Genomic DNA, 14825 nt, shown 5'->3' with positions numbered 1-14825 from the left:
GTTGAGCTGAATCATCACCTGAGGCTCAGCAGCAGCTGACTGGAAGGAGCCCCACATGGGAAGGCAGGCGACCTGGCTCCCCTCCCCATGATACTCCCATGCGCTGTGTGTCTGTGGTGCTTCACGTTTTTCATGGGCAAAATGAATTAGCTAAAGCTGATGAACTTTAAAGAAGTTAAATCCTTAAAACTATCTTTAGGCAGGTAACACACGGTAATCCATCAAACCTTTGCAATGGTCCCCAACAATAAATTAGCCAACTTACTGAGTACGACCTATGTGCTAAGCACATATATTGCCTCACCAAATTCTGACGGAATTCTAAGGAGTTGTTAGTATCCCCGTTTTACCTGTCTGATAGCAAAGCCAGTGCTCACCATTGAACAGAAACTCTCCTCCAGATTGGATTAGGCTGAAATAACTTAAACACCAGACCCAGCCCAGAAGTGGAGCTCCCTCTTCCCAGGACCAAAGAGGGTCACCCCAAGGGCATTTTGGCTGAGTGAGAGCGAGAGAAAACTGGCACTCCCTCCAGAAAACCCAGAACTGACCATGTTGGGGTAAATGACTAACTCACAGAGCTGGAATGTGTCTTTGAAGTCACCCAGTGAAACCTGTCACAGCCATCAGATGCTCAAGCACCTAGCAAGGTAGTCTGATGGGGAGGAGAGCCCCTGACTGAAGGTCAGGACACATGGGTTCCAGCCTGGCTCTATCGCAGCCTCACTGTAGTCTCTTGGGCAACTCCTTTTCTCTCCAGACTTCAATTCTCCTCAGAAGGCAGATGAGCCCCAATGGTGGCGAGCAGGCAGGCATATGTGTGTTTAGCAGCTCCTATGTGTTAAGGAGTGCCTACCTTCTAAGCTACTCGAAGCAGGGACTGTGTGTGTTTTCTATTCATAGCCCTATTTCCAGTGCCTTGCGCATAAGAGATGCTCAGTAAGTATTGGTTGAATGGACGCATCAATTATATTAACAACTTTACCTTGTGACCTGCTATTAGGAAAAGGCGTTACTTCTTTTTTTTATTGAGGTACAATTCATATAACACAAAATTACCATTTAAAAGTGAACAGTTCGGTGGTGTTTAGTACATTCATATATTGTGCAACCACCAACCCTATGTCATTCTATAGCATTCTCATCATCCCATTAGCAGCTACATCCCATTCTCTCCTCGCCTCATTTTCTAGCAACCATCAATCTGCTTCCTGTTTCCATGAATTTACTTATTGTGAATTTAAATTATTATTAGATACATAAATAAACCAGCTCCTATGCACCCGGCACAGCGTGAGGCATTTCCATGCATTCTCTGACGACTCTTCCATCTCAGACGTTCTGCTGTCTTCTGGCACAGAGAGTCAACTACGCAAAATGTGGTTTCCCCAACAATGAGCCCAAAAGGGAGGGAATTTCCTTTAGTTGGAGAAGCGGGCACTGAGTCTCTTTTCTCTACTACTGACTGCCTTTGCACCTTGGCTCCTCTTGCTGCCACCTAGAGCAGAGCTGTGGCTGTCCTTCCACAGCTCTCAGATCCAGGAGCAAAGGCCAGCACTGGTGACTGAGATCCACCAATCAACAGGCCCAGGAGAGAAAGCTGTAAGAAGATGTAAGAGAGGAAAGCAGGTCAGGACAGATGGGTCCACCCAGAAGCCCAGAAACGATGAGTCAGCTCTCTTGGCCTTTCTTAGTCTCACATCTCTTTTTTTTTTTTTTTTTTTTTTTTTTTTTTTTTTTTTTTTGAGACGGAGTTTCGCTCTTGTTACCCAGGCTGGAGTGCAATGGCGCGATCTCGGCTCACCGCAACCTCCGCCTCCTGGGTTCAAGCAATTCTCCTGCCTCAGCCTCCTGAGTAGCTGAGATTACAGGCATGCGCCACCATGCTCAGCTAATGTTTTGTATTTTTAGTAGAGACGGGGTTTCACCATGTTGACCAGGGTGGTCTCGATCTCTTGACCTTGTGATCCACCCGCCTAGGCCTCCCAAAGTGCTGGGATTACAGGCGTGAGCCACCGCGCCCGGCCGTCTCACATCTCTTTTATGAACAGTAGACCAGCACAGAAGGTAAGTGAGGAGCCAAGGTCAGGCCCAGGAGGCAATGGAAGAAGACTAGGAGCATTCAAAGTTTGTGGGGAGGGATGGGCATGGTGGCTCACACCTGGAATCTCATCACTTTGGGAGGCCAAGGTAGAAGGATCACGAGGTCAGGATTTCAAGACCAGCCTGACCAGAATGGTGAAACCTCATCTCTGCTAAAAATACAAAAATTAGCTGGGCGTGGTGGCTTATGCTTGTGGTCCCAGCTACTCGGGAGGCTGAGGCAGAAGAATTGCTTGAAACAGGGAGGCAGAGGTTGCAATGAGCCAAAATCACGCCACTGCACTCAAGCCTGGGTGACAGAGCAAGATTCTGTCTCAAAAAAAAAAAGTATGTTGGGAAGCAACTAGTGCAGGTTTCGGACTGAGAGCTGCCGATGTAGGAGGCAGTGCCCTCGGGAGAGGAGGAGGCCTGCGAGAGGGGAAGGAGGCTGGCAACCTCAGAGCGTGTGGCAGTGCCATGCCAGGAAGCAGATGAAGCATGGCTACCCGAGACGGGAATACACGATTTCCTGGCCCAAGTCACCTTCCAGGACCATCTTCCAGGACCCCTATGGCAACCTGCTAAGAACTGTCCTCAGCACCCCTCCCCACAGGACGGGGAATCACCATGACCAATTTCTTCTGTCCCTCTATAACTAAGTAGCAGTTCAAATAGGTTGCCTCACTCAGGAGAGACAACCCAGCCAGTTTCTGCCTCCAAATGTGAAATAACCAGGGCATCCCTGAGCCAGGGCAGAGTTGGAGCCAAAGCTTCTCCATGTGTCATGGGATATGAGCTCATCCTCGTTATGCTGGGTGGGGTCTGGACAGTTACCCAGACCCGTCATGTGGAAATGGAGCTTATGAGGTCATTCACGCGGGCAGAGAGAGAATTGCCCCCATATACAATCTCCCAAATGGGGCAACCTGAGGGCAGAATATGGGGCTTCTGAGCCCTAGAATGTTGAGGTTTCCCTGACCCCTCCCTTGCATACACACACACACACACACACACACACACACACACACACACACACGCACACAAACACTCCCTCAGCTTTATCCACTGCCCTGTTTCCCACACCGTAGCTTTGCCCAGCAGTCAAAGGCTCACACATACCATCTTCTCCTTAAGGCTCTCATTATGCCGTGAGTCAGCGAGTGGAAGGCAGATCTGGCAGATACTGAGCCCCTGCTAACCCATAAGACCGGTGTGACTTCCTTGATCCGAGTCTGCTACCCTAGACTGACTGTCACTGGCTGGGAAGGGGCAGATTCCCCCCAGATGAGGTCAGCAGCAGAGCACAAGGGCATCCGTGCCCATGTGAGGATGCTTGATTAGTTATTCAAGGCAGAGTGGTTTTAGTAAAGGCAAATGCTTGATTAGTTATTCAAGGTAGTGTGCTTTCTCTGCCCCAGAAAAGGGCACAGTCCCTGTTTTATGGGAAAAAAAGAACATAAGGTCCCTGAGTGGGCTCAGGGAACAGAGAGGTCATGAGGAGAGGATAGCATTGTAGAAATCAAGGGTCCCTTGTGAGTCCTCCATCTTTCTTTTCAGACATGATCTAGCATTGTGACAAAATCAGTGCTTTAAATAGATTTACTTGGGGCTAAGAGAAAGGTGCCTGTCAGGAAAACTATGAGAAATCAGCACACTTCTCAAAATTAGCCCTGCTGAGTATTGTCTTTATAATTCCTTCTTTTTTTTTATTAGATTGTAAAAAAGAGAGTTTAAATGAATGATGTCCATAAAATAAACTATTAACCAACCATTAAAAAGAAAGGGAAGAAGTAAATCAGTTTTGTTTTTACACACACAGACACACACATACAAACATTGATCAACCCTAAAATGTTTAATAGTCATTTTCTGGTGGCAAAATTCACTGCTCTTCAATGAATACTTGTGGAGCACATATTATATGCAGTGGTTTTGATAGGTCCTAGGGGCACAGTGGAAAAGATACCAGGTATACCCTGCTCTTATCTTATTTTCCAGTGGGAGAGACAGACAAGAAGCAAGTGAACAAATGCAAATAAAATAACTCTAGACAGCTACAGGTGAAATGGAGTACCAATCCTTCAGATTCAAGACACAGAGAAGGATCTCTGACAGATCCCAACATTGACACTGAAGCCGAAAGGCATAAAAGAGCCAGAGACCTGGGGAGGGGCCTGTGGGCAGAAGGAGAGCAGGTACAAAGCCCTCAGGTGGGGAGCTCTGGGCTCATCTCAGGAACTGAAGGCCCTTCTCGAGGTAGGAATAGAGACACGTGAATTGAGGCCCCAGAGAAAGGCAGAAGCCAGGTACCCAGGGCCTTTTAAACCACAACTGGGAGTTTGGATGTTATTTCAAGTGTGCTGGCTCACTGTTGGCACTGGAGAGAGGAGTGCTGAAATGCCCACTCTGAAAGATTTCTTAAGCTATTTCTAGAGCATGGTTTAGAACAGTCAATGGACAATTTGATTCTGATGTTTGTATCTTCATGAATTTTAAAAAGTACTTAAGAAAGCTGTTTGATTTGTCATTATAAAAAGCAATACTTATTTTTACATTGTATATATTCAATCCTGTTTCCTTGCCTAGAGTGGGCCATGCTTAGGAGTTCTTGTGATCATGGCATTCCTGAGAACTTCTCTATCTGCAGCCTCGGGCATGAAGGCTGGAAGTCTCCTCTACCTGACTCTACTTGGCCTAAAGTCAGACCTCCCCCGGCCCCACACCCACGACCAAAGACAGAGTTTATTTCCATACAGAATGAAATTTAAAATATGTTCTGAGAGAGATGGGTTCGTGGCCCAAGAGAATGCCCCAGAAATACCACCCCTTCATGGGAAGTGAACCTTTCTATCTTCAAAGCACATAACCCAGACTGGACATCCCCGAAAGACACATAACTTTCCATTTCATGACCTTGAAAGTGAATCTCTCGGCCTAATAATGAGAACAAACTCATTTTGAAAGTAGAAAAATTGAGATTTAGAGCAGAAGTTTGGCTGAGGTCACAAAACAGTAGGATGCCTCCCTCATCTTCCCTGCGCCCAGGTCAGAAAAGCGTCACGGGTTGGGCTCCCAGAACCATCTGGCCAGGCAGGAGCTATGTGTCCCTGGGAATGGGGCCCTGAAGGGTTGCTGTTCCGATGCCTGTGGTGAGTCAGGAAGGGGCTAGAGGAAGTTGACCAACTAGAGCGGTGAAACCTGTCCATCACCTTCAACCTGGAGGGAGGCCAGGCTGGAGGATGATATAAATATGAGTGCCTTGACTCCTGCTTAGATCAGCACTCCACCAGAGCCTCCGCCTCAGCCTTACTGTGAGTCTGGTAAGTGTTAGATGGCAGAACCAGGGCTGGGACTTGGGACCTCCAACAGCATACAATGGGGTTAGGGTGGGCGGCCTGGGTGGGGGTGGGCATTGTTCTGGGGCTGGTTTCAACTGGACTTTCCTTCTAGGGGGACTCAGGTCACCGTACTGAGAAAAAAGTGCTTTGACTCAGAAATGCAGAATAGAGAGTAGCCATCCTATGTCCTGTCTCTTATTGTGACCATATTTTTGGATTTGTGTGTGAGAGAGAAGGAAGGAAGGGAGAAGGGAAATCACAGTCAATTTCTTTCCTAAACCTCTTGGGTTTAGACTGACCATCCTTTTGCCTTCTTTATAGAGGCAAGGGGTTCAGGGAAAACCTTCTACCTTTTTTGGGGGGGCGCTATGCTGCACAGAGGGGACTGCAGAATAGGGAAAACTTTCTATTTGGAGAAACCTGGGCAGAGCAGGGGCAGGAAAACCCAACTTAGAAGTATGAGACTTGAAAGAACGAGGGCCAACTCTCAGCAACGTTCCAGTTCCCCTCAGCCCCACCCCAGACACCAGGACTGCAGCTAAACCTCAGGAGGTCAGGAGAGAAAGGAGCCCTGGGGTTGGACAGGCCAACCTGCTGGCTTTGCAGAGGAGAAATCCAAGGCCCAGGAGACTAAGTGACTCACCCAGAAACACACAGCACTCAGTGAGAGATGTGGGCCCAGAATAGGTCATGTGGCTCCAGTCTGGAGCTCATGTCATGACTTCTCGGATCCTCTCTGGCACAGCCTATTGGCTTTCTGGACTTGGTGTCCTCTAAGAGAATGTTTGTTCCCTAATGCCTTACTTCTCACTGTGACATAATCCCAGAATGTATCTCTGCTACTTGGTCCGTGGAGTGGTGAGGGTGGGCACAAGGACTAGACAAGAGCAGACAGTGAGACGGCAGCCGGCACCCTTGCAGAATAGCCCTGCAGACAGATCTCCCTGTTGGCTCTCCCCTGGGAACAAGGAGGCTCCTTAGGAGGACGTTTCCATGCCCCTCCCCATTTCCACCCTTCACTCTCTGATGCTTTGGGGGAATGCTAGTCCAGAGGTGGTAGAATACTAAGTACCCTGCTCAAGGGAAGAGGGGATGCTAAGAAACCAAACCATGTACTTCTGCAGATTTCCAAGGTTTCATCTATTTCCTTTGCCTTCCGTCTGTGCATCAGATCCCTCTGCCTTTCAGGTTGACAGCAGCTTCTAAGATGTCCCAACAACACACACTGCCAGTGACCCTCCCCCCTGCCCTCAGTCAGGAGCTCCTCGACACTGTTCCTCCTCCAGTCACTACCCAGCAGGAGCAAAGGAAGCAGCCAGCTCCACTGCCTCCTCCGTGCCAGAAGGTGCCTGTCGAGCTCCCAGTGGAGGGCCCGTCAAAGCATGAGGAAAAACACATGACTACTGTAAAGGGAGTGCCTGAGCAAGAATGTGAGCAGCAGCAGCAACCACTGGAACAGGAACTGCAGCAACAGCACTGGGTGCAGGATAAGGAACATCAGAAAGCAGAAAACCCTGTGCAACAGCTTCAGCAGGAGAAAGCACAAAGGGAGAAGCAGCAGCTACAGGGACAGCTGGAAGAAGAGAAGAAGCTCTTGGACCAGCAACTGGATCAAGAGCTAGCCAAGAGAGATGCACAACTGGGAACAAAGAAAGAGCAATTGTTGGAGTTCCCAGAGCAGCAGGAGGGGCAGCTGAAACACCTGGAGCAGCAAGAGGGGCAGCTGGAGCTCCCAGAGCAGCAGGAGAGGCAGCTGAAGCACCTGAAGCAGCAGGAGAAGCCGCTGGAGCTCCCAGAGCAACAGGAGGGGCAGCTGAAGCACCTGGAGCAGCAGAAGCCATTGGAGCTCCCAGAGCAGCAGGAGAGGCAGCTGAAGCACCTGGAAGAGCAGAAAGGGCAGCTGAAACATCTGGAGCACCAGGAGGGGCAGCTGGAGCTCCCAGAGCAGGTGGGTCAGCCAAAGCACCTGAAACAGCTGGAGAAGCAGCTAGAGCACCCAGAGCACCAGGAGGGGCAGCTGAAGCAGCTGGAGGAGAAGGAGGGGCAGGTGAAGCACCTGGGGGAGCAGAAGGAGCAGTTGAAGCATCTAGAGCATCAGGAGGAACAGCTGAAGCATCTGGAGCAGCAGGAGAGGCAGCTAGAGCACCTGGAGCAGCAGGAGCGGCAGCTAAAACATCTGGAGCAGCACGAAGGACAGCTGGAGCTCCCAGAGCAGCAGGTGGGGCAGTCAAAGCACCTGGAGCAGGAGGAGAAGCAGCTGAAACACCCAGAGCAGCAGGAGGGGCAGCTGAAGCACCTGGGAAAGCAGGAGGCACAGCTGGAGCTCCCAGAGCTGGTGGGGCAGCCAAAGCACCTGGAGCAGCAGGAGAAGCAACTAAAGCACCCAGAGCGGCAGGAGGAGCAGCTAAAACCTCAGGAGCATCAGAAGGGGCAGCTGAAGGACCCGGAACAGCAGGAGAGACAGCTGGAGCAGCCCGTGTTTGCCCCAGCTCCAGGCCAGGTCCAAGACATCCAACAAGCCCTGCCCCCAAAGGGAGAAGTGTTGCTTCCTGTAGAGCAGCAGCAGCAGCAGCAGCAGGAGGCGCAGTGACAACATAAGTAACCACCTGCAGTGTCCAGAGGCCCTCCGATCATCTCATACAAGAGAAGAGAGAGCCACTGATCCAATTATTTCGGGTCCCCTAGGTGTCCCGTCTCATCTGTGAACTTGACTCTGTCCCGCCACATGTCTGTTCAATGGGGTGAGGGGGAGGGAGAGAGGGAATTATTGTCCAGAGCCACCCTCAATGAGCCCAATCCCAAGCTCAGGTGAGCAGAGCCACTACTTGAGGGATTACTGTTACAATAGGAATCTCTACTCCCCCAGTATTGAAGCTGAATCAGTGAGTGTGTACAATGATACATAATAAATCCTGGAAGTCTTGGGATCCTCTATTCGCTTTAGCTTTTTCTTGTCTCACCACATAAAAACCTGTGTATGGATCAATGGCTGCAAGAGACTCCTGTGGCCCTTTCTCAAAGGAGGACAGACATCTTAATCTTTTTTTTAAATTTTGGTCCCCAAACCACTCAATAGATCCAACAGTTCCTGAAAAAGAAATAAAACCCAAATCAAACAGAAACAAAACCAACTTCACTTACGCACTTGAAAACAGCACTTGCCAGTCATGGAACGTAGATACATGGCTCTGGTTGTATCCCAACCCAACACGACCTTACACCGCAACACCCCACCCAACCCCTGGCAGAGCCCACCTTCTGCTCCCAACTCAGCTCCTCTCAGGATGGGAACTGAGAAGATGCTACGAAAACCTGGGGGCTCCATCTAGGTTCTGGTTTCTTCCCTGGAAACATTTCCAGGCTCTTCTGCCTGGGTTTTCTCTCATGATTTCCAAAAGCCTTATGGTCTCCCTGCTTGGCTGAGGAAGACTTTAGAAAGCAATAGAAATAGAATTGGGCAAGGTGGGGAGAGGAGGTTTTCCAGATTGTCTCTGAGGGAAAGTGACAGCATTATTAAAGGAAGTAAACATTAGGCCAGTGCAGTCATGGAAGCCAAAACTACTGACCAAGCTGGAGAAATACAGACCCAGCCGCTGCAGATGTCACCCTTCTGCTACCTGGCTCCCGGACATCTCCATAGTCTTTATGGCCATCAGTCATATCAGGACCAGGCATTCTCCTTTCCTGAGAAAAGCGCTGCCTTTAATTCTTCAAATTGCTCACTTTTAATTATTTAACCACCACATTTTAGGCAGGCCGTCTCAAGCTATCAAAGCTATTTTACTGCAGGCACAAGGATATATCAGAGACTTCCCTACTGAGGTGTCCAGATCTGCACAGCACAAGCACTTGGCATTCCTGTCTCCCCACCCAACCCCAGCAGCACTCACTGTGTTTCCTCCTTAGGTGTTCTCTCTTTGAGGTAAGAAAACCGCCACTGCCATCTGTGCATTCACAATTATTCCTCATTCTTCCTCCTCTTCCCCACGCACCCCCATCAAGGATCATGTCCTCGATATCGACCAATACCTTCTGAGCTCTGCCTGAAGTCATTTCTTACTTGAATTGTTGCAACAGCCTTCCAGCTGGTCTCTCTTGCTCTCTATCTCCACACACCCTGCAATCCACTCATCACCCAGAGGACAGGGTGTTCTACTTAAAATTCGGTTCTAACCACAACCGTCCTTGGGTCAGCACTTGTCGGTGGTTCTCATGACTTAGACCGTGAGAAGGCAGGCTCAAGTCCTCCTAACAGCAGGCTTGGGCAGGACTGGGAAGGTAGATTGGGGACGGAAGGCACAGTAATCAGAAGCACCCAGTGTGTGTGCAAATTTTCTTGTCGATGTTTAAAAAATAGACTTTTTCAGGACAGTTTTGGATTTGTAGAAAAGTTAAGAAAATACTGGAGTTCTCATATCATCCACACACAGTTACCCCTATTATTAATATTTTACATGAGTAGGGTACATTTGCTACAAATTATTGCAACTTGATATGGTATTATTAGCTGAAGTTCTTGGTTTATTCAAATGTCCTTAGTTTCGCCTAATAACCTTTTGCTGTTTCAATATCCTGTGCAGCATTTCACATTGAGAGTGCTTGTCTTGTCTCCTGAGGCTTCTCCCTTGACAGAGTCCATTCCTCAGACAATCTTTGTTTTTGTTGTTTTTGACGATCTTGACAATTGTGAGAGGTGCTGGTCAAATGTTTTGTAGGATATCCCTCAATTTGTATTCTATTCGATGTTTTTCTCATGATTAGATGGGGTGCGGGTTTTCAGGAGGAAGATCGCAGAGGAAGACTGTGGTCATCGACCATCTTCACTGTGATCTTCAATGAATAAGCGTCATTCATTCTCACCACGTCATACAAAGTATACGTATATCAGACATAACACATCACAGTTGCCATTAAACTCAATCGCTTAGCTGAGACAATGTGTGTCAGTTTCACCACTGTAAAGTTACTCTCCTCACCCTCCCCCGTGCCCCCTTCTGTACTGTACTCTGGAAGAAGTCACTATGCAAAGCTCACCACTAAAAAGTGGAATGTAAAGCTTCCCATCATTGAGGATGGAGAATCTACATAAGTTCATAAATTATTTGGAATTTTCAGTACAGATTGGTTCCCACCCCATTTATTTATATCAGCATGGACTCATGACTCATTATTTTTTACTTTGAGCTACAACCCAATAGTACTTCATTTGTTCAGATTGTTCCAGCTTTGGCCATTGTGAGCTCTTTCATTGGCTCCTGTGTTCCTTAAAATATATTTCCATCAATGTGGGTTATTTTAAATTTTATTTTTATGTATGCATTTATGTTCAGTTTGTTTTGTTTTTGCATATTCCTTACTTTCTGACACTACAAGATACTCCAGGCTCATCCTGTATATTTCCTGCCCGAGTCCTAGAATTAACAATTTCTTCAAGGACTCCTGTTTCATCTTATTGGAGAATGGTATTAGAAACTAAGAACTGGGAACTGGGTATGGCCCTTACCACTGGGGTATCATTTCCCTTAGGCCCTCTTAACTGGCAAAGGAAGCATATATGCGTACACTAACCTGTCTGTATGTGTGGGCATGTATGTGTGTTTTTCTGGTAACGATCTATATCTATATTAAGCTAAACAGAGTTCATACTAATGTCTCCAACTATAATTTATTACCACATGGATCACTCTAGTGTCCTCTCATTTCTTGTCTGAAAATCCTCACTCCATCTATGAGAAACCTGGCCCCCAGTTGTCATCTATTTTCTTAATTATTCATTTTCAGTATTCAGAAGTGACTGTACTGTTTTACTTTCCCACCAGCAATCAGCTCCTCCTGTTGTCTTTCATGTTTACCAGCATTTGGTGTTAGCTTTTATAATTTTAGCCATATTAATAGGTGTGTGGTGATAGCTCATTGTTTCAGTTTGCAATTTTCTTATGCGTGATGCTAAGCCAATACTCATAGGTTTATTTGCCATCTTCGTGTATCTTCTTTTATGAGTTGTTCTGATCTTTTGCCCATTTTTTAATCGGGTTGTTTATTTTCATTCTGTTGAGTTTCTAAAATTATTTTCTATATTGGGATTATCATATATGTGTTTGGCAAATATTTTCTCCTAGTCTGAGGCTTGTCTTCATTCCATTAACAATTTCTTTCACAAAACACTAGTTTATAATTTTAATGAAGTCCAACTTACCAATTTTTTTTCAGGAATTACACTTTGGTATTGTATCTAAAAACTCATCAACAATTCCAAGGCCACTTAGATTTTCTCCCATGTTATCTCTTAGAGCTTTTAATTTTATATTCTTCATTTAGGAGGACTGTGATATAATGAATTGATAGGTCTCAAGCCATTATTTTGTATATAGGTATCCAATTGCTTCAACACAGGACACTCCTTTTTGCCCCCATTCAATCTGCCTGGTACCAAGTATAAAAAAACATTCTTCCAACTCATGGTTTTTACAATGGAAAAAGTAAGATCCAGGTGAGTGATCAGCTTCCCCACCATCCTGGGTTCCCTGGCAGGAGACCTGTCCCTGCTTCAGCCCCACTGGAAACATCATAAATGCCTGAAGGGAGATATATGCTTGAGGACAGCCAGAAACAAAGTAGGGAGTGGAACTACCATCCCCAGGCCTAAAAATTCTGTACTGTAATTCTGCCAAAGGAGATGCCAAGTCAGACTGGCTGTTCAGCAGCATTGCACTGAGTGGTGCAATCCACAGGTCCTCAGGTAACTGGTTCCCACGTGTCGGAAAGGTTGTTTCTAGAGGACTTTTACGTTTAAATTGGGCTTCTTCTAGGCAACGTATAGTTGGATATTGGTTTTAATCTATGCTTATAATCACTGTCATTTTATTGGTGTATTTAGGTCATTCACATTTGAAGTGATTTGTGATATAAATGGATTATTATCTACCACGTTTAAAGCTGTTTTATAGTCATTGTACTTTTGTTCTTTCCCTCTTTTTCTGCTTTCTCGTTTTAATTTATATTTTATTATTTTTATTTTATCTTCTTTGTTGGCATATTTATATGTTTACTTTTATATATTTATTTTATAAAATATATATTTATAATATATATTATATTTATTTATAATATATATTATATATTACTATAGATAATAGAGTATATATTATTATATATAATTTATTTATAATTATAAATATGTATATTATATCATATTATATATAATATATTATATATCATATATAATATAATATATTTTTATATATTATATATTACATATTTTATATGCAATATATTATATATTACATATTATATTTTACATATTATATTTATATATTATATATAAATATATTTTATATATTACATATTATATTTATAATATATTATTTTATAATATAAATATATTTATAATATAATATATTGTTTATTATATATAATATATTGATAAACATAATAATTAATATATAATATATAATGTTATATTACTATAAATAATATATCATATTATTTATATTATATATGATATAATATATCACATATAAATATATTAATTTGTTATATTTATTTATTATATATTAATATATTATATAGATATTTACTTTAAAAAATTAGTGATTTCCCTGGAGTTTAAAATATACATTTACAATAAATCTAAGTCCTCTTTGAAGTAAAACTATACTGCATAACGGTAGTGCAGATAACTCATAACAGTATTCTCAATTCTTCTTGCTGTCATTCATACCATGTATCCATTTTCTATAATTATCCAACACATTAATATATTCTTACTTCGAATAGCTACTAAATCAATTAAGAATTAAAAAAATAAGCATGTTATTTTACCTTTTTTGAATCTCCCTCTTATTTTACATAGGTCCACATTTCGGACTTATATCATTTTCCTTCTTTCAACGTTTTTTTAAAATTTTTTTTCTCTTTTAACATTTCTTGCAGAGCAAGGCTTTTGGCAATTAATTCCCAGAATTCCATTTGTCTCAAAAAATGTTTATTTTACCTTCAATTATAAAGGATAATATCACTGGATATATAAGTATAGAGTTTTTCCTTTCAACATTTTACATATTTTATTCACTCTCTTTTTGCTTGTCTGGTTTCTGACAGGAAGACTGGTGTACGTAATGCTTGTCCTTGTTCCACTATATGTAAGGTTTTTTATTCTGCAGAATTTTTAAGATTCTGGAGCAAGGCTTGTTGTCCTTTTTAAGGTGATTCTGCAGTCCTTGCCTTGGTGGAAGTCTCAGCTGTTGTGGTTTTTCCACGGCTGTGGTGGATTCAGGCTGGGATTCCCTCTACCTTCACAGCTGTGGGATTGGTCAGGATCAGGTCTGAGGCCCTTTCCATTGTGGCTTTAGAGGGGCTGGACTCCCGTCCTTTATCCACACGTGATCACCTAGTGAGAAAGGGTGAGCTGGGGAGAAAAAGGCTTACAGGACATTTGTTACTTACTTAGGTTGAAGTATCCTAAGCAATTCTCCTTACAGCTGGTAACTAGCATCCTAACTCAATCTCTCCCCACTTCTGAAGAGTTTCTAGGAGTGCCCAAAGTAGGGGGGGGGGGCCTATGGTATAAGACTTAATAGGGGAATATCCTGTTTTTCCTAAAGGGGGTGCCTCGAATTTTGAATAACCCTAAGGGAAGTGCCTTCACCCATTCTAATCTTGTTTCCTAAACACTTTCCCTAAGCTGTTTTTGATGGTCCAGTTCATTTTTCCCACTTTTTCAGAACTCTGAGGTCGGTAGGCAGTGTGCAGTTTCCAGGTGATACCCAAGGCCATTGCTGTTTTCTGGGCTAAATCTGCCACAGATGCTGGTCCACTGTCTGCTCCGATGTGCAGTAGCAGTCCAAACCTAGAGATAAGATCTCGAAGCAGCACACAGGTTACTTCATGGGCTCTTTCAGTCCCATCCAGAGTATGTGCCCACCAGGACCAACAAATACTTATGCCCTTCACACTTGGACATGTCAATAAAGTCTTCCTGGAGATCTTCAAACGGAGCTGCTCCATAAGCTTGAATTCCAGGGGGAATAGTTGGACCCTGCCTCGCGTTGTGTTGCCGACATGTAATGCATCGCTGTGCCACAGTTTTGGTCAAGGCTGCTAAGTGTGAGATGTAAAAGTACAAGCCCCACATCTTTTCAAGGGACTCTTGACCTAAATGAGTGGTCTCATGTATGGCTTGAACAACTGCGGCCCCCAGCAGCTGTGATGCTGCTATTCTTCCATCTGGCAGTTGGATCCATTCTTCTTTAATCAGTTGCCCCCTTCTGTCTGGAGAAAGTTTCTTTCCTCCTTAGAATAAGTAGGTAGTAGATCAGGGATCTGGGGAATCAGCGGGGCTGTAACTGCTATTCAGTAGGGGGCAGATGCTGCCCTACGGGCTGCTGAATCCGCTCGGGAATTTCC

General features: G+C 44.7%; 1 protein-coding gene across 2 annotated transcripts; it reads left to right on the top strand.

Moving 5' to 3' along the window:
- The first annotated feature begins 5355 nt into the window (after nucleotides 1-5355).
- Nucleotides 5356-8346, top strand: IVL (involucrin). Of its 2 annotated transcripts, none has more exons than XM_003941904.3 (2): nucleotides 5356-5402; nucleotides 6609-8346. In XM_003941904.3, exon 2 carries the CDS (start codon nucleotides 6628-6630, stop codon nucleotides 8008-8010), a length of 1383 nt encoding a protein of 460 aa, XP_003941953.1. In that variant the 5' UTR covers nucleotides 5356-5402; nucleotides 6609-6627; the 3' UTR covers nucleotides 8011-8346. The 2 variants fall into 2 exon arrangements, with proteins under 2 accessions (XP_003941953.1, XP_010327974.1); XM_010329672.2 differs by having other exon boundaries at nucleotides 5357-5402; nucleotides 6592-8346.
- The last annotated feature ends 6479 nt before the right edge of the window (nucleotides 8347-14825 follow it).

Source organism: Saimiri boliviensis, chromosome 19 (assembly GCF_048565385.1).
Source record: "Saimiri boliviensis isolate mSaiBol1 chromosome 19, mSaiBol1.pri, whole genome shotgun sequence".
Lineage (NCBI taxonomy): Eukaryota > Metazoa > Chordata > Mammalia > Primates > Cebidae > Saimiri > Saimiri boliviensis.
Note: the sequence above shows the minus strand (reverse complement) of the source record. Positions and strands in the feature narration are given on the sequence as shown.